The sequence below is a fragment of the Globicephala melas genome, chromosome 20 (assembly GCF_963455315.2).
Source record: "Globicephala melas chromosome 20, mGloMel1.2, whole genome shotgun sequence".
NCBI lineage: Eukaryota > Metazoa > Chordata > Mammalia > Artiodactyla > Delphinidae > Globicephala > Globicephala melas.
The window spans coordinates 14,982,195-15,008,061 of NC_083333.1; the positions used below are offsets into that span (position 1 = coordinate 14,982,195).

At 43.9% G+C, this 25,867-nt stretch overlaps 1 protein-coding gene across 1 annotated transcript in view; it reads left to right on the forward strand.

Moving 5' to 3' along the window:
• DNAH9 (dynein axonemal heavy chain 9) overlaps window positions 1-25,867 on the forward strand; it is a 299,063-nt gene that overhangs the window by 161,555 nt on the left and 111,641 nt on the right. Inside the window, exons 39-45 of the mRNA XM_030861390.2 lie at window positions 2,375-2,540; window positions 4,234-4,336; window positions 4,900-5,139; window positions 11,129-11,290; window positions 15,684-15,880; window positions 21,798-21,960; window positions 23,728-23,851. Of these exons, the coding sequence (XP_030717250.2) occupies window positions 2,375-2,540; window positions 4,234-4,336; window positions 4,900-5,139; window positions 11,129-11,290; window positions 15,684-15,880; window positions 21,798-21,960; window positions 23,728-23,851 (1,155 nt within the window). The remainder of the gene's footprint in view (window positions 1-2,374; window positions 2,541-4,233; window positions 4,337-4,899; window positions 5,140-11,128; window positions 11,291-15,683; window positions 15,881-21,797; window positions 21,961-23,727; window positions 23,852-25,867) is intronic.

Here is a 25,867-nt window from a genome sequence, read left to right on the forward strand (position 1 = left end):
TCAGAAGCAGGATGGCTGGAGCAGAGGGAGTGAAGAGAGGAGCAGTGGCAGAGAAAAACGAGATGCGTGGTTCCCCAAGTAACCAGACTGGCTTTTGCTCCAAGTGAGATGGGGCACCACCCGAGGGTTTTAACCAGGGGACTGGCACAGTCTGATTTACATCTTACAAGAATACCCCTGTCTGCTGTCTTGAGAATATAGCGTAAGGATCTAGGGCAAAAGCAGCAAGACCATTTGGGGGGATGTCACAGTCACCAGGTGAGAGCCTCAGACAAGGATGGTAGCAGTGGAGACAGTGAAATGAGGTAACAAACAGGAACCCACTTTGAAAATGAAGCAGCTCTTCAATGCACAATGGTGGTGAAACGGTGCAGGAGGGATGGTGTGAATCAAAACACGGGGCAGCTGCTGCTCCTCCACGTGGCCACAGGCTGACCGCCCAGCCGTTCCCGATGGAGAAGTACAGTAAGACGCACAGGTGAGCTCCAGGGCTGGGTACGGCCTTGTGTGCAACAGTGCAGAACCTGGAAAGTTGGTGGGAGGGTCACATTTTTTGATATGTCTCATTTGTTTAGTGCCTTCAACATCAACATTTTTGCTGAAATGTAAACCCACTTTTGCTCCTCCAGTTCTACCTGGAAGCAAAAGAACTCACTACCATTCCATTCTAGATGGGACTTGGGACAGAGCTCGGCCAGGAAGGGATCCAGCATGTGTGTGCCTTTCCTAGGGAGGCCTCTCTTTCTCTGGAGTACTTGACATCATCCGTTTGAGATAATCCCGTGCATTCCAAGCCCAGTTCTTGTTAGCTGATGTGCTTTTCTCCTCAACAATCCTTGAGAAGCGTAAAAAGTGTAATCAACCCAAATTACAGGGTCTGCTTAATTCCAGGCGTTGATTTGAATATCATTGCTTTGGGAGGAGGAGAAACAAGTCTTCCTAAGGAGAGAATTTCCTATTAGAAGAACTGTTCTCAAAGGCATGTCCTTGACAGCCCATTAATTATATTTCATTTTGACAGATCTCATATATAGTTGTTATATCTTAAGCGGGGGAAGAGGGTGTTGGGTGATTAATTGGTTGATAGTGTATGTTAATTGCATGCTAATTAAATTTAAATTTAATTCATATTTGGAACACTTAATTTAACTCAGGACCAGAAAATTGGAATATTCAAGCTTCTTGAAGGAACTTGTCTTTCTATCTGTCACCTTCACATGTCTGTTGACACCTCCTCCTTGTTTACAAACTTGTTTTTCAAGAAAAGGAATCAGATGGTTCTTAGAGCCTCCAGCGGTAATAGTATTGGTTCTTGCAATACATAAATATTTAATTGCTTTATTGAAAAAAAATACATGTATCTCCAGCCTATTACTTAAATTTGCTCTAAACAAGTCCTGTCAGGCTGGAAAACCGTACTCTTTGATTGCTTCCCTCTGGCTGGGTAATTGAAGAAGCAGCTCCAGGAGAGAGTCTGTACTTGGTTTCCAGAAAGGCACTGAAGATGATCTGATACCTGAAGGCAGAGGGGCGCTGTTCATGATACTGGAAGCTTCTGGGAAATTCTCTGGGGCTCTTGTTTCTGCTTTCCCTCAGGGAACCCCAGCAGGTGAACTCTCTGAGAATACTGTTGACAGAATATCCGGTGTTTCCTCTCTTATAGCAGGGGTGGAAGGAGCCTCCTCCCAGCCCTGGGATGGGCTGCTCCCCTGCTGTCTTAGGTAGAGAGGGCAGGTCTACCCAGGATCTGGAGATACCCAGGATCTGCAGATTTCCTTGGGGGTAGAGTACTAGGCCTTGGGACTTCTGTTTCTAGTCTACAAACAAAGAAAGTGGACCGCAAGTGTGGTAGAAGGGACATGGGCTTTGAAGTTTAACTGGTTTGGATCTGTATCCTGGCTCTACCTTAGAAGAGTTAATTCATTCTTCTGAGTCTCAGTTCTGTCACCTATAAAAGGGGTGATGGTACTAATCTTGTAGCAGTGTTGTAAGGATTCAGTGAGACCATAAATGTCTGTAAAAACCTAACAGAGGGACTTCCCTGGCAGTCCAGTGGTTAAGACTCCATGCTTCCAACATAGGGGGCACGGGTTCCTTCCTTGGTCGGGGAACTAAGATCCCGCAGGCTGCACAGTGAGGCCAAGCAAAAAACACCCTAACACAGTGCGCAGTCAGATGTTCGAAGCCTGGGCACTGCTGTCACCACTCCTGCCTGGTCATCGGCCTCCTTCCCTCTGGTCCTGTAGAACTGCCTGCTGCTGGGAGCAGCTCTTGTTTGCACGCTACACCATGGCTTGTCCTTGACATTGGACTGTCTTAGTACTGGCATCTGAGCTTTGAACCTCCTTCCCTCACTCATTGGCTCTCTTCTCAGCTGTCCTGGAGAAGCCTCTGGAGAAGAAAGCGGGCAGAAATTATGGCCCCACAGGCAACAAGAAGCTTATCTATTTCATAGATGACATGAACATGCCTGAGGTGGACGCCTACGGGACTGCACAGCCCCACACCATCATCAGGCAGCACCTGGATTACGGCCACTGGTAAGAGCACACATAAAGGGACTCGGCCGGGTGGGGAACAGGTCCAAGGCCAATCGCTGTCCTGTTGTTGGAGCTGCAGACCTCAGCTCAGCTCTAGCGCCAGATGAGAATTGCCACAGCAAACTGAGTCCCTCATGGGATTCTGTTTCCTGAGTGCTCTTCCTTCCAACAGGAAATTGAGACCGACCGGAAGAGGTTGGTCAGAGAAGGTACTGAGCTCTCATTTAAAGAAAAATGTCTACGTTTTTCCTCAATATTCATCTCTAAAGCTGCCTTCTTCAAGCTCCCAAAGCAGAATTAACCAGTCCCCCTCCCCCCCGTCCCCCCTCCCCCTGTGGTCCTATCGCAGTGAGCAGGGCCTTCGCTGTGAACAGCTAACATTCTTATAGTGCACGTGTGTTTGCGAGTCTTAATAGCCTTTGTCTTTTCAGAGCATCTCACAGGCTCTGATGTTATCTCCTGCAACAGAATAGTTTTTAATGGCAAAAGGTCTAAACTTGCCAGAAAGAAAAAAGCAAGTCAGTGATTTGAGATAACTCTGGCTCATCTTCTACCTCACACTGAATCTACTGCTGCTGAGAAGGAGCAGGGAGGACCAAGAGGGAGTTCAGAGAGAGGAATTACAGTCATGACGACAGTCACCCGACTTGCCTTTCATTCATTCCTAAGGCCTTTGTTGGACGCGTGCCATGGACCACCATCCACAGTCTCCACACCAGTATTCGAGCAGCTGAAGTCTCCTGGAAAAGATCAGGCTGCTTATTGAATAGTTTTACTTTAGGTTCACGGTCACAAACCTTCAATGGGAAGTAGAAACTTCCTGGAAATTCTACTGTATTGCGTTCATATGTTTACATTTCCACCCTCCAAAATGCCTATTTCATGCCTTCTCCTCTCCCCTCAAACTTCCCACCCGACCTCAGCTGATGGTCACTCCTGCCATCTCCATTTCTAGCTTCCACACCCATACAACTTACTTCCATCCCTGTGCATCTTTTTCTCCCTCCCCTTATTACATTTTCCCTGAGGCTCAACCACCCCCCAGCATCTTGAGTCTACTCTCTCCATCTCTCGAAATCTCACTTCACCTACTAGTTCCCCTATCTCCCGATGGGCTCCTTCATATCAGTGTCTAAACCTGCACAAATTTATCCTACAGTGTTAAAAAATCATTTTCTAATTACTGCTCTGTGTCTCTGCATAACCAGATTCTCCCCTCTGTCTCCACCTCCTCGTCTCCCGCTCACTCCTCTGTCCACTATGATTAGGCCTCTATTTCCTCCACTTTATTGAACTGTTCCTGCTCGACTAACTGTATCTTTGTAGTGAAATCCAGCAGACCCCGTTGGGTCACCATGTTTCTTATCTTCTCTGCAGCACTTGATGTGGTTGACTGCTCTGTCCTGTTGGAAATACTGGGTCCCTTTGCTTTCTGGATACTACACACCCTTGATTTCCTCCTACCTCTTTGACCATCTTTGTGGTCTCTTCTTCCGGCGCTACTTCTATAGATGTTGTATCCCTTAGGAATTTGTCCTAAGCTCTTGTCTCTTCTCAGTTTCTACCAATGTATCTAGACTGCTTTTTACCCCCAAACACATGAATGACCAGGCACATCCCAGCTCACCTTGACAGCACACTTACTTGCCTCTGTCCTCACTCAACTCTCGTCCATGGTTTCTGACTGTTCCAGGTATGATCGAAACAAACTGTCCCTAAAGGAGGTCATGAATGTCCAGTACATTTCCTGTATGAACCCCACTGCGGGCAGCTTCACCATCAACCCACGGCTTCAGGTACAGGAGGAACTGTGACCCTGGGGTCCTAAACACCACCTTCCAGGCTGATGTCACTGGACTATGTGTGATAATTGGCCCCTCCCCTGTCCAGCCTCTTCAAGTGGTAAATCATACAGGATGCTGATTTGCATTTCCAGGGAGACAGAAAAACCCCTAGACTCAGAGTTCTGAAGCTTTTTGAGCCAGAAGGAATCAGGGTTCATCTAATTCAACTTGGTCTTCAGGTTGAGAGAACTTCAGATAGGTGAATGACCCTCCCAAGGTCATGTGCATTCTCAGGATCACATTTAGATTTGGACTCAGATTCCCAGAGTCCAAGTTCCATTCCCTTCCTGCTACGCCATGCTGACATCTTTGACCAGAAGTCCAAAACCCATTAATCATTTTAGGTTCAACCTAAGTTTGGGTTTAATGTGAGAAATGTGGCCAGAATGTAGAATTCAAAGCCCTTCTAAGAATTCTTCACCATCTTCTCCAAATCCTGAAGAGGTGATTTCTGTCCTGTGACCACGGATGTCTAACTCGTGGCCTCTTCCATGTGCCTCTGCTCCTCTATCCAGCGTCACTTCAGTGTGTTCGCCCTCTCCTTCCCGGGAGCAGACGCCCTGTCCTCCATCTACTGCACCATCCTGACTCAGCACCTGAAGCTTGGGGACTTCCCGGCACCACTGCAGAAATGCGTCCCCCAGCTGATCCGTCTGGCCCTTACCTTCCACCAGAAGATCGCCACCACGTTCCTCCCCACAGCAATCAGATTCCATTACATCTTCAACCTCAGGGACTTGGCCAACATTTTCCAGGTGAGTCCATCGGCTCCAAGACACACTAGGAGGCTTAGCCATGATCCTGTCCCCTCCATTCTTTGCCAAACTCTCAGGCAAAGGCACAGTTCATATGGAGTGACGAATGTACAAGTAAACAGAGTGCTGTGGGGTCCGTGAGGGTCTATTCAACATAATAGAATTCTCTTTGCCCATTAAATTACTTCTTGGTAAGCAGAGTGTATTTATTTCTGAGTTGGTTCCTTCGGGCTGGAGAAGGTTCAGCATTTTGGAGATAATGTCATCTAATGGTTCTAACATGCCTAGAAAAGAAAGTGACACAGAAGTGAGAAAACTATTTTGCAGGCCCTGGTGGTACACCCATCATTCTTGGGATGAAAAATAACATCCCCTAAACCATGCAGGATAGTTTTCCTAAAGCCATGTTATACTATTCCGAAGACACCATCCGCCAGCCACTGGGATGCGTCAGTCCTAAAACTTCCAGGTTATTTTCCAGATCAAAGCCATTTCAGATCCTTCCAGCTGCTCATCTGAATAGTGGTGGCCTGTGTCTGCCTGGTGCTTCCAGTTGCTTGCCCCTTCACTACCAAAACCTCCAGAGGGCAATGCAGCAAACCCGGCCCCCTCTTCCCCTTGGCCAGGTACCACATCCTCTTGTGATAGGTCCACAGCCCTCCCATCCTGGATGAGAATCTGCAGAAACCACTTTTCAGAGAGACCCCGCTCCAGGATAGTTCTGAGCCATTATTGAGGGAAAGTGCCTTTTATCCCAAGCAGAGGCCACATCTGTAGGGAACTATCAGCATGATCAGGGAGTGAGGCATGACCCTCCATGGGGATCACATGTGTTTGGGGTTAATTACATTACCTGTGCAGGTAGGACTCTGGGGAACCTCAGACTAGCAAAGGTCCAGACTCTGAGGCCATAGAGCCTGCAGGTTCCATGGTCAAAAGAAGCAGAAACCTACTATTAGTTCAAAGATCCAAGAGTGATGCTCCCAAAAAGCTTACCTGGAGGGTGGACCACAGCCCCACAGCCAGGTTGAGTCTCTGAGAGCTCCTGTAAGCTGGCTCAGGACAGCTCTCCTGGGTCACGTGCCTCCCAAGCGTTAACTCAGCTACAAATGAGGAAACACACCCGCAGAGCTTACACAGCCAGCCAGGGAAGGAGCCAGGACAGAACCTAGGTCTTTCAGGTCCCAGGCCAGAACCCCTTTCCACCACGCCATTCTGTCCTTCTCACCCGTTCTTTCTATGAGGAGAACAGCATAAGACAGTTAAGGCAGCAAGAAAGACTCAGCTCCAAGCCTGTAAAACCCACAGCTCCGTGGCCCTCAGACCTGGATGGTGGCAAAGTTTGTGCATTCCCACCCTTATCTCCCATTTACTGAGTATTAATTGAGAAAGACTTCTTTTTTTTTTTTTTTTTTTATCACACAATCGGTCTCTGAAATCTCACTGTGACAGGATGAGCTGGGGGCATCCCCATGTGCATCTTCCAGATGAGCAAAAAGGAGTTGAGCCATTTGATCAAATTCACGCTGCCCATAGTGGCAGAACTAAAGGAGAGAGAGGCCTTCGGTCTCCCTCACATGAAGCGCCAGCCCAGCTCCTGCCTGGACAGCGCCTTGTCACCTGTGTGACCTGAGATTCATACTCACGACAACCCTTTGGGATACACGTTATTATCCCAATTTAACAGAGGCTCGGAGAAGTTGCCAGCTGGTAGATGACGGCATGAATGGCCGTGGAGGTAGAAAAGTACACACCATGTTAGTGGAATAGCAAGTAGGTGGAAGCGGACAGTGATGAGGAGAGGTTGCGAGCAGTGAGATGGGGGAGGGAATTTGAGAACAGGGGGGATCCTTGTAAAAAGTCCGCCTTCAGTCTGTAATAAAGCTGGTGTTTACTGAGCCAGTCCTACACCCTCTGCATCTATTAGCTAATAATTTAATCCTCACAACAACCATATCAGGTAACATACCGATCATTTCCAATTTAGAAATGACAAAACCATGCTACAGACAAATCAGGTAGCTTGAGTATATTCAGCATAACTGGTAATCAGAAGCCTCACATCAAAAAACTAGACGGGGTCAACTCTACTGTGCCGGGAATTCGGGGTAGCAAACACTTCCTCAGGAAGGAGGGTTCTAGTCCAGCCTGTTTTGGTGGCAACCGTGCAAAGTCAAGGAGGAACCAGGGAGGGGAGATATTGGCATGGGAGGCTAAGTCTGTTTCTTTTCCAGACTCAGGCAGCCTGAGTGGCACCCCCCGGGCTCTGTGTCCCAGCCTGGCCTCCCTGCAGCCTGCCAGCTGTCAGCCCCCTGCCCCAGATGGGGGAAAGTGCATCCCTACCGGAGCCCCTGACTCCCTCCAGCGCCGCCCCTCCTCACCCTCCTCCTCCAGAGCCGAGTTTCAAGGCCACAGCGTGGCTACAACATCCCCCTCCCGCCCCCTCCGGCCTGCTTGTCTGAAGAAGGCCTGACAGAAGAGCATAAGGGGGGGGTGTTGTCCCCGGGGAGACAGGCGCTGCCTGGAGAACACACTGTTTTCCTCCATCCAGCTTGATCTAAGGCTCAATCATTCAGACCTCCTCTGCACTTCACGCACTCTGTCCAGAAATCGGGCATCAGGACAGAATTTGATAGTGCCCTGAGTAGCAGATATCGTTAACCGTTCCCATCTCAGTGCTACACAAAACTAAGACGGTGCAAAGTTTGCTCTTGACGTGCTCTCATCGACTCAGCCCTTAATTGTCAGTCAGCCTGAGTGTTCGGCTGTAACAGGGCTTATACACATCAGCTGATGGTACCCCTCGCTGTAAAACCCAGTCCCGGAGTCAGCATTCCCGGCAGGGCTTCTTCCCGCCGTCTGCACCTCGCACAGGGCTGGTACCTAGGAGACCCGGGAAGGAGACGGGCCGAGATGTATGTGTGGATGGGCCCAAAGGGACCTAATGAGATTTCTCTCTTTTTCTAAAATAAACTTTTATTGAAGTATAGCATCCAAGTAGAAAAGCACACAGGCCATAAGCATAGAGCTTGGTTGTCACAAAGTCATCACAGCTATGTAACCACAACTCAGATCAAGAAGTACAACATTCCCAGCATCCATGGAACTCCTCCTTTTTCTTTCTTCCATTCACTCTTTTCTCCTCCTTCCAGAGCTAATTACTGTCTGGACTTCTAACACCATAAGTTATTTTGGCCTATTTGGGGACTTCATATAAATGGAATCATATAGTAAATATCCTTTTGTGTCTTTGTTCAATATTACGTTTGTACTTATATATATAATCATGTCATTGGTAAAAATGAATCATAGTAACAATTTCTTTCTTTCCAACCCTTAAATCTTCTAATTTCTTTTTCTTACTGTGCTGGCTACAGCTGCCAGTACAAGGAAGAGAAGTGGTGAGAGTGGCATTTTGCAGCGTTCCTAATTTTAGGGGAAAGCTTTTAATAGTTGGCCATTAAGTATGATGCTTACTATAGATTTTTGTGGATGCTCTTTACCAGTTTAAGAAAATTTCTTTCTGTTTATAGTTTACCAAGAGTTTTTTTTTTTTTATCATGAGTATTTGTTGCAACTTAAATGATTTTTCTATATCTGTTGAAATAATTATATCCATTTTTTTCTCCATTTTTTCTGGAAATGGGATAAATGGGATAAATGACATAGATTATTTTTGAATGTTAAATCAACCTTGCATTCCTGTAATCAACCCAACTTAGTTGTTACATGGTGAACTCATTTTATTTTCTGGATTTCATTCACTGTTTTTTTCTATATAACATTTGCACCTATATTAATAAGATTTTCCTATAATTTCTCCTTCTCCTAGTATTCTAAGGTTATGAAGTCCTCATAAAAAATGCATTGGGAAACGTTTCCTCTTTTTCTACTATCTGGAAGATTTTTTAAAACACTGTATTATGCCTTTCTTAAATGTCAGAAGAATTTAATGATGAAACCATCTGAAGTTTTCTTTGTGAAAGACTAAATTATAAATTCAATTTTTTTTTTTTTTTTTTTTTGCGGTACTTGGGCCTCTCACTGCTGTGGCCTCTTCCGCCGCGGACCACAGGCTCCGGACGCACAGGCCCAGCGGCCATGGCTCATGGGCCCAGCCACTCTGCGGCATGCGGAATCCTCCTGGACCGGGGCACGAACCCGCGTCCCCCGCATTGGCAGGCAGACCCTCAACCACTGCGCCACCAGGGAAGCCCTATAAATTCAATTTCTTTAATACATATTAGACAATTCACATTTTCTGTTTCTTTATGTATCAGTTGTAAGATGTCAGTGTCATCAATTTCTAATTTATTGGCACAAAATTGTTTATAGTATCCTGTTGTTATCTTTTAAGTATCTGTTTTATCTGACATATGTTCTCTTTTTTATTCTGGCTATGTGTGTCTTTTCTGTTTTTCTCTTTGTATCTTCTATCAGCCCTACCAGGGAGTTATCAATTGTGCTAGTCTTTTCAGAAGAAATGGAAAAAGAAAAGAAAAGTATACCAATATTATGTGTTTGACTTTATTGGTTATCTCTATTTGATATGTTTTTTACATTATTAAAATTTGCTCTTTTCTTTATAATCTCTTTCTTCCTACTTACTCTGGGTTTGGGGTAAGTTTATTCTTGTTTTCCTAACTTCTTGACATGGCTACTTAGATCATTAATTGTCAGCCTTTCACCTCTTCGGAAATGTTTATCTTAAGGCTATAAATTTACCTCTAATTGTACCATTCACTGCATCATGCAGGCTTTTATGTGTTATATTTTTTTTCATTCGTTTCATAATATTTCTTAATTTTCCCTACGATTCCTTCTTTAACCCATGGGGTATTTGGAAGTATATTGCTTTATTTCCAAAATTTAGAGGCACTCAACATGACCTGGAAGAAGCAAACCTGTACAAAGAAAAGTAATTTTAGAAACTTATAATTCTTCTATATTAATAGAGATTTATATATAAAGGGTTATGTGGGGCACATCAGAGGGATGTTGTTGGACAGGAGAGGAGATGCCCTGGAATACTTCAGCAGAGATCAGTGGAGCTAGATCTTGAAAGACGAGCCGAGGAAGTAAAGCAGGAGGCATGGAGGCACAAAAGTATTCAGGGTTAGAAAATAATTTGCAGTTTGTGAAACTGAAATCTAGATTTTATGGGAAGTGATGGTAAGTGTGATGAGGAAGCAGATTGGTAGTCTTATTATGTCCAGATCTTTATGCCACACGGATGAATCTGAGCATTATTCTGTCCGTAATGAGGAACAATTAAAGGACCCCTTTTCTTGTAAGACAAGAAAGAAAGCAATGAGGGCAAACAAGGCATCGATGAGCTTGAAGTTATAGGATCTGAAGTCATCGAGAGGCTCTAATCTCAGTGGTCTCCATTTTTCCTTGAAAAAGAGGGATAGGACACTGGCTAATAGTAACAGAGAGGTGACAAATTTGAAAAGAAGAGTAAATATTTGGAACGATCCCTGAGGTATATAGGAAGGAGAACTTACTAGAGATGAATAAATGGATTACTGGCCTGCGAAGGTTAGCTATATTCATTCCAGCCCTATGTCATCGTTCTGATTTTACATAAGCAATCATCACCCAGATTAGTTTTCAAAGTGGTACTTGTAGAAGAGAAATACAGCAGAGAAGCAGCCTCACCTCTCACTGTGGTGATTTGGAAAGTAGTGGTTGAAATTCCAGGCTCTCAGGTCAGACAGACCTGGTTTCAAAACTGTGTGGTTTTGAACTAAGGCCACTTACCTTATGACATTGGGCATGCTTCCTGTCTATCTGAATCCCAAACTTCACATTATACAAAATGACTATTGTAAAAATTACTTTGTAGCATCATAGATGGTTAAATGAGCTTTTTCTGGCAAAACATCTAGTTCAATACCTGTCACATACTGGCTTCTATCAATTGTAACTGTTGTAGTTTTAAATTGCTATTCATGTTATTTTTTGTTGCTGTTTATTCTCCTTAAAGGGCATTCTCTTCTCCTCTGTGGAATGTGTAAAATCCACACAGGACCTAGTAAAGCTCTATCTGCACGAATCAAATCGAGTTTATCGGGATAAGATGGTGGAAGAGAAGGATCTTGATCTTTTTGATAAGATCCAAGCAGAAGTGATCAAGAAAACTTTTAATGTGAGTATTACCCTGTGAATTTATTTTTACATTTGAAAAATAATCATGATTATGCAAGTGATCACCCAAATGATAAAAATCTAACCCATAGAAGATCAGGATTAGGTAAGGAAATAAAATCTGTCATTATTTTGCCTAAGTGAAAACTGCTGGAGCAAGAAGAGACACACATTAATCATAGAATCTTGGTGTTGTGAGGCCTGTGCAGACCATCTGATCCAATCCTCGTCCTATATTAATGCCTCTCAGTACCATTGCTCAGATTGGTCATCCCAGATAATGCACCAGCATCCTTGGAAATACACTATCCTGTCTTTCCAAAGGCAGCCATGTTGGAATGGCAAATGGCTGGAAATTTAGAACGATTTTGAAATTTGGAACCTTTGGAACAACTTTAAAGACTGGAGATTTATTTAAATAATTCTCTGAAATTCATTTCCCTGTCTACTAATCCTAGGTCTACATGACAAACCTTCAAATATTTTAAGACCATTTATCTTGTCCTTCCTGGGTCTTCGCTTTTCCAGGCCAAAGAGCCTCTGCTCTGTTAGCCATTTCTGACAAGACTTATTTCCAAACCCAAAGCAATTTGACATCATCTGTATTACTCTTCCATCAGTTCTCCCCTCTGAAATCATGGTGTCTGACTTTCATCACAAAACCCAAGTGGAGTCTGACCAAAATCAAGACCATCATTCCCCTCTTCTTATATACTATAATTTTTGTTAACTGTGTTTGCCAAAATGTGTCTTGCTAAACAGTTGTACCACAATATACTCCTTGGAAAGAAGGTATCCATGATGAAATAAGTTGAGAAAGTACTTCATATTTTTCCTATCCCCATAACATTTTATTGTTTTTAATTTTTTAAATTGAAGTTTAGTTGATTTACAATGTTGTGTTAATTTTTGCAGTACAGCAAAGTGATTCAGTTTTTTATATTCTTTTCTGCTATGGTTTATCACAGGATATTGAACATAGTTCTCTGTGCTATACAGTAGGACCTTACTGTTTATCCATCCTATATATAATAGTTTGCATCTGCTAATCCCAAACTCCCAATCCATCCCTCCCCACCACCCTGCCCCTTGGCAACCACAAGTCTGTTCCCTATGTCTGTGAGTCTGTTTCTGTTTCGTTAAGTAAGTTCATTTGTGTCATATTTTAGATTCCGCATATAAATGATACCATATGGTATTTGTCTTTCTCTTTCTGACTGACTTCACTTAGTGTGATAATCTCTAGTTCCATCCATGTTAGTGCAAGTGGCATTACTTCATTCTTTTTCATGGCTGAGTAGTATTCCATTGTGCAAGATATATGAGAAAGTACTTCATATCATAGCCCTCTCTTGGAAATATACAGTACATTCAGCACATTAAAGCCCTGAAAATCTTGAATAAGCCTGATTTGTGCATCATTTCCCAAACATATTGGACCCTAAAACTCTTTTCCCTACATAAAACCTACTAATAATTTGAAGAATGAATGATTGATAGAATATGCCCAGGAAAGCACAGGTATATGTTAACACAGCCTAAGATCTTATGACATTTCTTAGTGTCAAAATTACCCCACAACTAACAGTGAGCTTTCTGTTGAACAGAGCACCAGATTTTCCACACATACTGCTTATCTATCCTCTCTTGAACTTAGAATAATCAAATCTTGTATTTAAATATACCACGCTGTCCCTATGCTCACCTTGTTAGGTTTAGCTCTATATTTTTTCCTGATAAGATTCTGGGTCCACCTCTGAAGATATATACAGTTTATTCCAACCTATATGACAGCTTTTTGAATGTTTGGACAGCATTTTAAGTAACTTATCTCAGTCTGCTCTTTACTAGTCCAAACACCCTAAATTCCTCCACTTGTCCCATCCTTTTTAAATGGCCTGATGTTCAGCACTCGCACATCATAGCTGCCTCTCCGTGAGCATCGTAGAAGTTGCCAATTTGTGTGTTCATTGTTAGCTCTGCACATGAGCCCTGACTGTCTTCTCAAGTTGGTCTGAGCTAGCACTTTAGAATAACAACATTCAGTCTTTGAAACAGAAGTTCCTACGTGGGTCTGTCTACTAAGAACACATCCTTTTGATCACAGACCTAGATATAATTAATACTACCATCATCCTTCCCCAACAACATTTAAAATGCCAACCTGAAGCACCCTGGCTATACCAAATCTTTGTATTGGTATTAAAGAAAAGTTGCCGATACCCAGCCATAAAAAAGAATGAAATAATGCCACTTGAAGTAACGTGGATGGAACTAGAGATTATCATACTAAGTGAAGTCAGTCAGAAAGAGAAAAACAAATACCATATGATATCACTTATATGTGGAATCTAAAATATGACACAAATGAACCTATCTATGAAACAGAAACAGAATCATGGACATAGAGAACAGACTTGTGTTTGTCAAGGAGGAGAGGGTTGGGGGAGGGGTGGATTGGGAATTTGGGATTAGCAGATGTGAACTATTATATATAGAATGGATAAACAACAAGGTCCTACTGTACAGCATAGAGAACTATATTCACTATTCTATGATAAACCATAATGGAAAAGAATATTTTAAAAAAAGAATGTGTGTGTGTGTGTGTGTGTGTATATATATATATATATACACACATGTATAACTGAATCACTTTGCTGTACAGCAGTAATTAACACAACGTTGTAAATCAACTATACTTCAATAAAAAAGAGAAAAGTTGCCAAATTTCCAACACGGAATTGATACAGTCCTGTTTCCACCGTTAAAAGCTTAAAGTTCTCTTATTTGTGGCCATTATATGATACAACATCACTGTTAAGAAATCTTTGATTCACTGGGTGGGTTGGTTTTCTCTCTTCCTTCTACACATCTGGCTGTGATCATAAAATCAGAGCCTTGTTTTGTTCATCAGAGAGTCTTTGTAGACCAGGCTTTTCAGAACTGCACTTTCGTTGTTCTTCTGCCAGATCATTACTGTAAATTGACTGCCATCAGAACTGCTTCCCAGTATATTAGCCCATTTTCAAACTAGGTAGATGTATTCCCATATCCCTTTCCCACATGTTTTCCTCAACCAGCAAGAATGGCTCTCCTGCATCACATTAAATCTTATCCAAATGTCTGGACATTTGTTGTTACTATCTAGCAAAACCAGCATAGTTTAAAGGTTTTCTATGGCCCTGAAACCACCTTCAAAATATAATAACTCTTTGATATTTAACTCTTTCTACTTCTTTCTTCTTATAACCAAGCAGCAGTCCTGGCTTCTTGTAGATGTCACTGTTATCCTCACTTTCCCTCCCTCCATTAGGTTTGATGCATCTTGTCCCCTGGGCTCACAAGACTAACCCTACAGTGATGTATGCCCTGGGTAATGCCTCTGCTGTTGAATAGCATGCTGATTTCCCCCTTCCCAGGTGGATCCTCCATTCTGAACCTTAGAAAAGAACAGCAGGTGGGGACAATTGTTCATGCTGGCATAAATTCCTACTTAGGCATTAGCAAACCTATTCTTTCTTGGGCTTAATTCCTCTACAATCTCCACCTCTTGAAGCCTCAAACATTTGCATTTGATAAATAAATAGTTCCTTTCTGAATTAAAAAAAAAATTAGCTGCCTCTTGGAAACTTAAAAGATAGACTGGTAGTGAAGAGACATAGACCCCTATCTTTTAAGTCAGTTGAGTTTTACTGGGTATTTATTAAGCATGCTAAGGTTTGTCCTGTGGGCAAGGGCTGACACACAGTAAGCCCAAATCTTTAAAAATGTTTTATAAATGGGGGTTCTGCTGTCAATGTTTTAATATTAGCATTGTCCCCATAAACGAATCAGTCACCTAAGGACGGCTCATGGCACATTTTTCAGAAACCAAACCCTCTGGGTTGAGCCTATAACGTTGGGGCTGGCAACCTATAGTGTGCAGTCTCACAGGAAATAGAAAAGGATGTTCTATGACACTGCTATGTGTTGGGAAGCAAGACCTGTCTGAATGGATGTGGGAGAGGTGAGGCCATTGGACCAAGGACTGGTGCAACCCAATCCTAGTGAAAGAGCCCCTGCGGAGGGAAGTGCACCCGTGTGTCCCCTCCACTGCTTTGCTCGGACAGGGCTCTTACTGTACATGAGGGAAGGGCACCTCCCACCTTCCATGTCCCATCCTCAGCCCACAAGGAATAACCAATATCATCTGTGACTTCTCATACGTCATAAATGAATGTTAAACATACACGTTTTAAGGGCTTCTCAAGAAAAATGGAAGTGTTGGAAGCAGGACTGATAATTTTTAGAGCATGCTCAGAGAGAAAATGCAAACGAGGTGTCTCCACTCTGTGTGGAACCAGAACTGAGAGTCACTAAGGAGGGTCCCTGTCCCTGTGTCTCATCACCAGGATCTCAAAGAGACAGTGGAACAGACCCAAAGCCTGAACATGTATTGCCATTTTGCAAATGGTATCGGGGAGCCCAAGTACATGCCTGTACAATCGTGGGAACTTTTGACCCAGACTCTGGTGGAGGCCCTGGAGAACCACAACAAAGTCAACACAGTGATGGACCTGGTTCTCTTCGAGGACGCAATGCGCCATGTGTAAGTGTGCTTCTCATCATGCCTTTCCTCAGCTGTCTCCTCTTCCCAGTGTCAGGGGTCTCATTTGGGCATTTGAGGACACTTGGATGAAACCGGGAGAGCAGCTACTGCTTCTGCCATGAAGATCAAGATGGCGGCTGGTAGGGCAGCGGCTGTGGCTTCTACCACTGGCGGTAGCCGGGGCAGCATCATGATGAACTCAGGAGGAACTGGATTTATTTCCTTATCTGCCATTTAAGTCCTGGGCCTGATCATGGTGACACCAAGGGAAAATGGGAGGTCATAAAATAAGGCACAGAGCAGCTCAGGACCTGCACTCCCAACTCATACTAGTCCAGTGAGATTGAAGGTTTTAAGTGCACATACTTCACAAATTAACTATCTTTCTGAGTCTTGCTGCTATCAAGTGAACCATGGAGAGCAGTCACCAAGCCTCCCAGGTAGTTTATACTCACACTGATGCTGATCCTATACTGTTCTTCATATTCCCCAATCCGAGGTGCATTGACCACCCCTCCTGCCTTCTACAATCTCTCCACCCTGCCCCTTGCTACCCAGAGTCTCCAATAGCAAAATCCACTTTATCTTCAACTTCTCTGAACTTCCACACTGATGAATTCTAACTGAAACCTAACTGAACCCTGCATTGAGGAAAGCAGTTTTTTCTTCCCCATTCTATGCACCCCAGGGCCTAGAGAAGGGTACGGACCCTCCTTCTCCCCCACCCCACCCCAGTGGCATATTTAAACCATTTCTCCTCTTATCTTTTATGAACCCCGGTTCTTTTGAAGCACAAGTACCTGGACATCCCTACTCATCACCCCTCCTTGTCACTGTCATCTGCTGACATCCCCTTGCTCCCCATCATTTACCACCTACCTCAGTGCTTGGACCAGTTTCTCTCCTCAGCCACCCCTTTCTTCATTCCTGGCATCTGTGTGTCACCTGGTCTTTCTGTTCCTTGGCCTCCTTAGCTCCAGCAATGTTCCTTACATCCCACCTCAGCCACTCACTCACGTGTTCCTGCCCTAGGAGTTCTATCATCAATAATGAACCCACATCCAAAATCTCAAATTCAAACATCCCACTCATTTATCTCTCCTACCCCTCCACTGACCTGCTCTAGTTTTTATTCCAGCTCTACTTATTTCCCAGTTTTACTGAGATACAATTGACGTATAACATTGTATAAGTTTAAGGTGTAAAACATAATGATTTAAGTATATATTGCAAAATGTTACCACCATAAGGTTAGCTAACAACCATCACCTCAGTAGTTATTTTCCTTGTTATGAGAGTCTTTCAGATCAACTCTCAAATACACAATAGAGTATTGTTAATTACAGTCATCGTGTTGCACATTACATCTCCAGAACTTACTTATCTTATAACTGGAAGTTCGTGCTTTTTGACCCCTTCACCTAATTCCTCCACCCACCTCTGGCAACCACAAGTCTGACCTGTTTCTGTGTGTTTGGTTTTATTAGATTCCACATATAAGGCAGATAATACAGTATTTACTGTTCTCTGTCTTATTTCACTTAGCATAATGCCCTCAACGTCCATCCATTTTGTTTCAAATAAATACATTCCAGCTATTCTCAAACTTCATCAAGACTTCATTTCATGGAACCACCTACTTTCTCAAACTCCTTTATCCTTCTGTCCACCATGTCTTTACTTTCCTCGACCACCATAGACTCCATCACCCAGTACAAGCTCCCCTAACTTTCCTGTCATTGCATCCATGTGACAAAGCTCTACTCTAGCTAAACCTCACTATCTTCTTTCTCCACACCTGCCCCTAAACATGTGAAGATTATTGAAGAAAAACCATCATCATGTTGACTTGATTTTCTTGCGATTGTCAGCCACAAATTTCAAGTGGGCCCTCAACTTTGCTAGAAACTCTCCTCTATGACCCTGGGCCGATTGCTGTCTTCCCCTTTGTGTGATGACTGCATCACACGTTTCTCTCCTCAAGCTTCTAACATCTCTCCCCTCTCTTTATTCCCAATTAATGAGCACAATTTTGCTGAGATAATGAAAGCAGCCAGAAGACGATTCTCTCATCTCCCTGCCATCAGATCGAACAGCCTCTCTGTATCCCACCTGCATCCCACCCACAAGTCCTGCCTTCTGTACCGTTTCAGCTAAGGAACCATCCCTGTGCCTACCTGAGGCCAAACGCTCCACGTGTGCCCTGGTTCCCATCTCCTATCACCTTCTCAGTGACTTTACTCCCTCCTACAATGATCCTTCCCTCCCTCTTCTCTCTCTTCTTTTTTTGGGGGGCTGTGCCTCACCACTTGTGGGATCTTAGTTCCCTGACTAGTGATTGAACCCACACCCTCAGCTGTGAAAGCACCAAGTCCTAACCACTGGACTGCCAGGGAAATCCCTCTCTCCTCTTTTCTCTTTCCTTCTCTTCCCTCTTCCCCATCATCAATTCATTCATTTCTGGATCATACATATCAGCATACAAACATGCCATGTTATCATTTATCAAAAAAAGAATAAACTATTCCTTGACTCTTATATCTCTTTCACCCCCTACCCCTGTTTCTCAGCTCCTATTCAAAGAAAAACTCATCAGAAAGGTTGCCTTTACTATTCATACTTTCTTGCTTCTCATCTGTTCCTTGGTCCATTTCTTACCACTTGAACAAAGAAGCTCTTATCAAAGTCACCACAGACCAACCTCTGGCTAAAGTCGGTTGTCACTGCAGTGTCCTTACCTTATATTATTTGACTCCCCTGCTACATTTGTCATGATTAATCACTCTATTAATTTGTATACAGCCATCCATCCATTCATCCAACACCTATTTATTGATTAGATGGTCTTAGTGTGAGTGTAGGGATCTTTGTCTTATTCACTGCTAGATCCCCAATACCTAGGACAGTGTCTGGAACATAGCAGGTACTCAGTAAAATTTCTTAGCACATCATATAGGATAAATGATACAGAGGAAAACAGAAAGGTAAACGGGATAGAGAGTGCTTGGAGGTAAGTGCAGTTGTAAATAGAGTGGTGAGGGAGCCTTCACCAAGGAGGCGGCATTGGATCTGACATGTGAGACCCGCACTGAACACAGCTCACCATGGACTGGTGCACGGTGTTCTTCCTGCATCAGTTCTCTTGGGCTTCACAAACACCTTGAAGAAAGTCAGGTCTACTATTATCCCTATATCATAAATAAGGGAACTGATACCCAGAGAGATGAGGGAAGTTGTCCAGCAACACACACACCCCAGGAAGAGGTAAGCCAAAGCCAACACTCATGCAGAGTGTCCGCTCAGGACCGTCACACTACAATGCTTCATACATTCCCCTAATCCAGTGTAAGCTCCTTGAACACACAGACTCTCTTGCTCACTGCTGGATCCCCAGTACCTTGGACAGCGTCTGGTGCATGGTAGATGGTCAGTAATAAGGGTTTTAGGGTGTTTGTTCACTAATCTGGTGAAACTTCAGGGAGTATTTTCCCTCCTCTCTAAGAGCTACCAGAGCCTGTGTCATAGTCTTGGAATTGAAGAAAATCTTTATCTTTTCAGAGTAAATGTAATTTGGGAGAATAGCAAGTGATTCAGTCAATGTGGTTTCCAGCATGGGTGATCAAACTGCCTAATATTGTTCTTAAGGAAAAAATAAGACGATGAAAACTGGCTTTTCTCCTGAGGCTCCTAACCAGACTCTGAAGATAGTTTCCAAAGAGAAACCTGAGCTGCATTAGCAATGGCAAAATAACTGGAATAATGAACTGCCTTGAGGGGGACAATTTGGAAGAATAAAATGTATCTGGATGTATAATTTCCTGTACGTTTGTTTTAAAATATCAATGTCCCATGACTTCCTTCTTGCACTGCCCTTCCCTCCCCTCCCGGGGGCTCCTTGATCCTCTTTGTTGCCTCTACCCGCAGAGAAAGCAGAAGCATTCCCCTCCTATACCGGAAAACAGAATGCCGAACAGCCCGGTGAGAAACACAGGTGACTAAGCTGTCGGCGTGGCTCCACACAGTGCCCCGACGAGTCTGTACGCGCTCTCCCAGGAGCCCCAAGGGCCAGGCCCAAGTTCTAATCCTCATTCTGCCACTAATTGGCGGCGGTGCTTTGCGAAGGACACAACTTCCCCAAGCCTCAGTTTCCTCCTCCATGACAAGTGCTTCGCACTTACTAAGCGGTCCATGGTGTTAATCTTTATCTTTCCGCTGTTGTTTTCTTTTCCTAAAAGCACCATTTGCTCTTCTACTGACTTCCTTCACCATTGCAGCACATTCTCGTTCTACTTTTTCTGAAAGCTTCACACTAGATCTTTCCCCCTGCTTTTGGCATTATCTCCGTCTACCCTTTTCTTCGTTTTTTTCATTCCGACGTGTGTTTTTCTGTCTCCTCTTTTTTCTCTTAGAATCGCTTCACATTTATTAACAAAAAAAGGAACTTCAGATGTACTTCTCTTGTGCCCCTTCTTTTGTGCATCTTATCGGTTCTCGTGCATGTGTGTGTGTGTATGTGTGTTTAGTCTTCAATAAGCCAGCTTCCTCCAGCTGTGCTGTGGTACATTTTCAGCTTTTGTTTTTAATCTCCCAGAAACTCAGTAATGGGCTTAACTCTGACTGCCTTGGTTTTCTGGCCCAGGAATCCTTTAGAATATTGATCTTCTTTTTAGATTCTGTAATTTAAATGCAGAGTCCTTTGCCCTCGTCAGAGGTTGTTAATGAATCCCCAGCTGGAACCCAATGCTGACAGTTGCAGACTTAACCATTCCTTCTTTGGAAACTTCAGCACTAATGATGCATTTCCATTTAGATATTGAACAGCATGGACCATGCTAAGCTGAGTTCAGGCCTTCCAGAATAGAGCTGGGTGTTGGGTGGCCCGCAGAACCTGCTTGGACTTCTCCTCCCCCATGCCTGCCTCTCTCCTCAGTAATTCATTCCTGCCCCCTCTTCTTTTGAATCTGAAGAGAGGACCTGGATATCTTAGCACCATATTTTCTCCTTTTATCATTGTAGCCAGGCACCGTCTCATGTAGACACAAAGCAGATGATTCCTTGCACCTACCTCACCTCAAATGTGATGCTGAGTATCAGGTCTGGGGTGTTCTGCTTACATTTAACAAAAATTTCTTGAATGCCTTTAATGTGCTAGCACTACAGAGAAAACAAGATGAGTATACACACTCTTCGGATGTCTAGAAACCATGGTTTAATAAGGGAGCAAGAGGAGTGTACACCTGTCTGATACAAGACAGAGTATCACAACTAAATAATTATAAACGAAAAAGTAAAATCATAAAAAGAGCTAAAAGTAGTCAGTAAATACCTTCTGAGTATTTAGGGGAATAAAATGTCACTACATAAATTTAGTGACATGCAAGCCCTCCACAGCGGCTTCATCACTGGTTATGTTATCCCCAAATACACTGGCTTAACTTGCACATTCGACTAGCACAGTCTAACATATTCTCACCCTCCAGTATCATAGAGTCAATTTTTGATCATTTCTACCTAAGAAGAAATTGATGCCACCATACTGGGGGCCAGTTTTTCAGTATTTATCAAAAGTCGTGAAAAGTGTCTTACTAGGAACTTATCCTGCGGCCATAATTAGACCTATAAACCCAGGTCCCTCCTGTCAGCATCACACATGCCCTCCAATCCTGCCTGGCTGCCTTGGGCTCTTCCTCCACCACCACTGCTTCACCAGAGGCTTTGGCTTAAAGCAGAACAGGGCGACCTCAGTCCACTCAGGCAAGAGGTGAGGCGAGGTTTGGGGACAATTTAACGCCCTCTTCCCAAGCTCAGCCCAGGATGTGCCTGCAAGGAGGGCTCCAGTCCTCACCCAGACCATTACGCCTGCTCCTCACGGAGGGAAGTCTGATCAAAGCCCTGTGCCTCTGCTTCCCTCCCTCAGCTGCCACATCAATCGCATCTTGGAGTGCCCGCGGGGAAACGCTCTGCTGGTTGGCGTAGCGGGGAGCGGCAGGCAGAGTCTGACAAGGCTCGCGGCTTTCATCAGCTCCATGGATGTATTCCAGATCACGCTGCGGAGAGGCTACCAGATTCCTGACTTCAAGGTAGGGGGCCGGCCGCTGCGGGGGGGAGGCTCTGTCTCTCCCCAGCTGCCCACGACTCCCTGTCACCCTGCATTAGCTCTTCAGCTCCCTCGCCCAGAATCTCCCCTTAATCATCTGTCCACCTTCTTCTTAGACTTTGGGCTGGTGACTGGAGGTGCTTAGACCCTTAGAACACCGACCTTCCCAAGGTCTGCATCTGGGAGACCTCAGCTGCTTTAGGTGCATCTGTAGGGCCTCAGCTCTCACCCAAATCGGAAGCACAGCTACATCAAATTCAGCACACAGCTCTCCAGCGGCCCTAGCAGACAGAAGGAATACTGCCCAAGTTTTATAAGTATTGCATATATTAAAGGATGGGTTCAGTAACCACCAGCCGCTGGGACCTTCAGTGACATGAAGAGACGTAAGGCACTTAGGAGCCACGGTGCACACCCTGAAAGTGGAGAAAGGCATTAAATACGACCCTCAGAGGTCACTTTGTCCAGCCCCCTGTTTTGATCCATGGCCAACAATAGAGGCCCAGTAGGGAGTCATGAGGTCATTTCCATCAAGATGCTGCTCTTGCTGTCCCTGGGAGAATTCCAGCCTGCACAGAGCCAGACCCGTCCACCCGACTTCATAATCTCTCAGCTGGTCAGGCTCACTGCTGCTCTGAAACCACAGCTCAGCCTCTTGCGATTGGCCGCATCTAAGGTCATACTCCAGGTTCACATCAGGTCAATCTTTAGTGCTTCCAAAAAAGAAAAGACAAGATAGTGCTCATGAGAATCATGCGTTTACAGAATGATCTAAGACACTGGTTCTCAACCTTGGCCATGTACTGGAATCCCCTTCAAATAATAGTGATGCCTGCATCCCACCCCCGAGAAATCCTGACTTAACTGTTCTGGGGATTGGCCTGGGCCTCAGGACAGTTGAAAGTAACCTGGGTGATTCTAAGGAGAGCTGGGAAACACTGTCTTAAGTGATTCTGTAAATGCGTTGGTTGAGAACCACTGATCTAAAAGGAAGTTTATTAATGTTAAAGGGGAATTATTTGGACACAGAGGAAGCTCTGCTATAAGGAAATGTATGAGGCTGATATAGAATGAGCTTTGAGTCGTGTGAGAGAGAGATGACTAAGATTACGGACCAACGGCTGAGCTTCGGGAAAGGGATGCATCAAAGGAAGCAAGAGTGACCAAGCTGGAAAAATTCAGGGCCTGGCATCCTAGCCCCAAACGTCATCTACCTATAGTTTTGAATGGATGTAAGTTCCTACCAAATGATTGTGTGTGCGTATGTGTGAGTGTGTGTGTGTACGTTCCCCAATATATTTTTTAACAGCAAAAGTCTTTGCTGGAGCTAGCCATAAGGACATAAGACTCTGCTACTATATGATATATTCATCCCCTAGGCCAGGAGGCCCAAGTACATGACTCTTCTGTCAGGACCAAGAGCAATCACTTGCCTCCCGGGGCAAGCCATTCATTTGTATGATGATATAAGTAACACAGATGAACAGGGGAACATCTCTGTCCTTTGGAAAGCTGTCACCTGTTTGCACAAAGCAGGAGCTCTAGAAGTTAATTCAGGAGCCACAGTGGTTGTATGAATTAAAGATCATCATTATTTATTCTACTTGCTCACCTCTATTGGGATCGAGGCCTGGGAATGAGGCATATTTTCCGGCCTGTGAGTGCAAGATAGCACTCCTCCGTCCCTCCCATTGCTGGTGTCTTATCAGGAAAGCCCTCTTCTCAGAGATCTCTGACGTTGTTTCTGCAGGCGGACCTGGCCAGCTTGTGCCTGAAAGCCGGGGTAAAGAATCTCAGCACCGTGTTTCTCATGACAGACGCCCAAGTAGCTGATGAGAAGTTCCTTGTGCTCATTAATGACCTCTTGGCATCTGGTAAGAGACTCTCTGCACTTGAATGTCTCTAACCAATTCCTGCTGGAGTTGGAGTCATTCCAAGGTGGAGATTTTGTTCTAGGTCAGAAGAGCGAGGTCATAGAAATGAGGGAGAAAACTGACACAGCGGAGAACTGGTTCATCAAGGTCCTTCTAGGATTGCTGCTGGGCCTGCTGTCTTTTATTCTCCTTACATGCAAAACAGACAGTAGTCTTATGCCTTTCTTAGTGGGACTAGATATGACAATAGGGGGAAAGTAGGTTAGGGCCTGCAGATCTGCTAAGTCCAGAGAGCAGGTGCTGTTCCCACACCCAAGACAGAGAGAAACTGGGATGTGTTCAGTATTTCAGGGAGGGAAGGCATTAGCAGCAACATACACACACATAGTACCTGCACACACAGAACTTACCCAAGAGGGCAAGGTTAGGTTGCCACTTTAATTCATCAAGGATTCAGAACTTTATGAATTTTTCTTAGATTACAAAGAACTTGACAAAGGCTGTCTCAACTTCCCTGGGACACTATCAGTGCAAGACAGGACTTCAGTGGAAAGTTCAGTTCTTGATACTTTGCTGCCCTTATGTTTTTAGGGATTCAGGACTTATGCCAACCATTCTAGAAAAAAAAGTTTAAGTATACACATATATGTATATATAAATATACATAAACATACACAAGATATATATATGTATATATACCCAAGAAGATAAAACAATATAGTATAAAAATTATGCATTTTCAGAAATTTGAGGTGTATGTATATTTCTGTTAATTAAAAGGAGAATATGATTTCCTGACTCTTAATCCAAATTTAGCCTCTATAAAACCACCTCTTATCTGGGCTAATAAAATAGTCAGTGCACAGATGTTCTGAACAAAATTTCTGCTTCCAGATTTCCATTTCAGAAAGCCTGTTTCTCTACAGTTCACCTCCTGGCTCTCTGACTAAATCCTCTTTAGTTTATGAAGTCAAAGGACCGTGATCACAATATACTTCTCCAAAGTGTATTCCATGTCATATATAATATATTTCAGGATGGCTCTTTCCATGCAATCTCTAGGAACTTCACTGCTTCAGAATCGTTGACTGCTTCAAACTTTGTGCCCTTGTACCCCAGGCCATTTTACTATCACTTCCATGACAAGCCGCTGGTCTTTGGTCCAGACCATGCACTAGCAGGCTCTGTGAGCAACCTTCAACTTCCTCCTGATGAGGACCAGAGTCGCATCAGGTGGGGACTGATGGCTCCAACCATAACACTGATCCCACCCTCTCGTTCCTTTCCCAACCTGCCCTATTTAAGTTAGCTTCATATCCAGGAATTTGCCTACTAACTCTTATACCTTTTCTCCTCCAATCCAACAAATTGTCCTTTTCTTAAATACTGTCTTTTTAACATCCCACCACCTTCTACAACAGTATTTCACCTACAGCACTGCCTCACCTTTTGTTATTTTACCAAATAATGAGAGACGGGTCCAACTGTCCTCCCACCCTGAAGCTGTGCCCTAAAGTCTAATTTCTAAAACAATCAAAAAAGGTAAAATTGTGCTTCCAAAGACTTATAGCTTTGGAGATGCCAGGCATGTTGCCAGCCTCACCCTGTATCTCATTTGGCTCCAATCCAGCCAGGTCACCTTCTCCTATAATAACGTCTGAGACACAAACGATGTTACACTTTTACCAATTGAAATTTTATTCCTCAATTAAGTATTTTAAATTTTTCATTTAGAAAACAACTTGTTTCAAGTTCAGATGAATTTTTGAAGCCCTGCCCAGTGAAAACTTAATGCAATCAGTGTACTTCAAAGTCATGGAATTTCAAACTCACATTTTTAAGGCTTCTATACAAAAACAGGATTTACACACACATGTTAAAATGGAGCTACAATTAAAAGTAATACTTTTCTAATCTTCATCCCTTTTATCTTAACCATTTTGACAGGGAGAATTGAGCATATCTGAGTTCTAATTTTCCCTGTCAGATAATTTCTGGCTAGAAATTAACTGACTG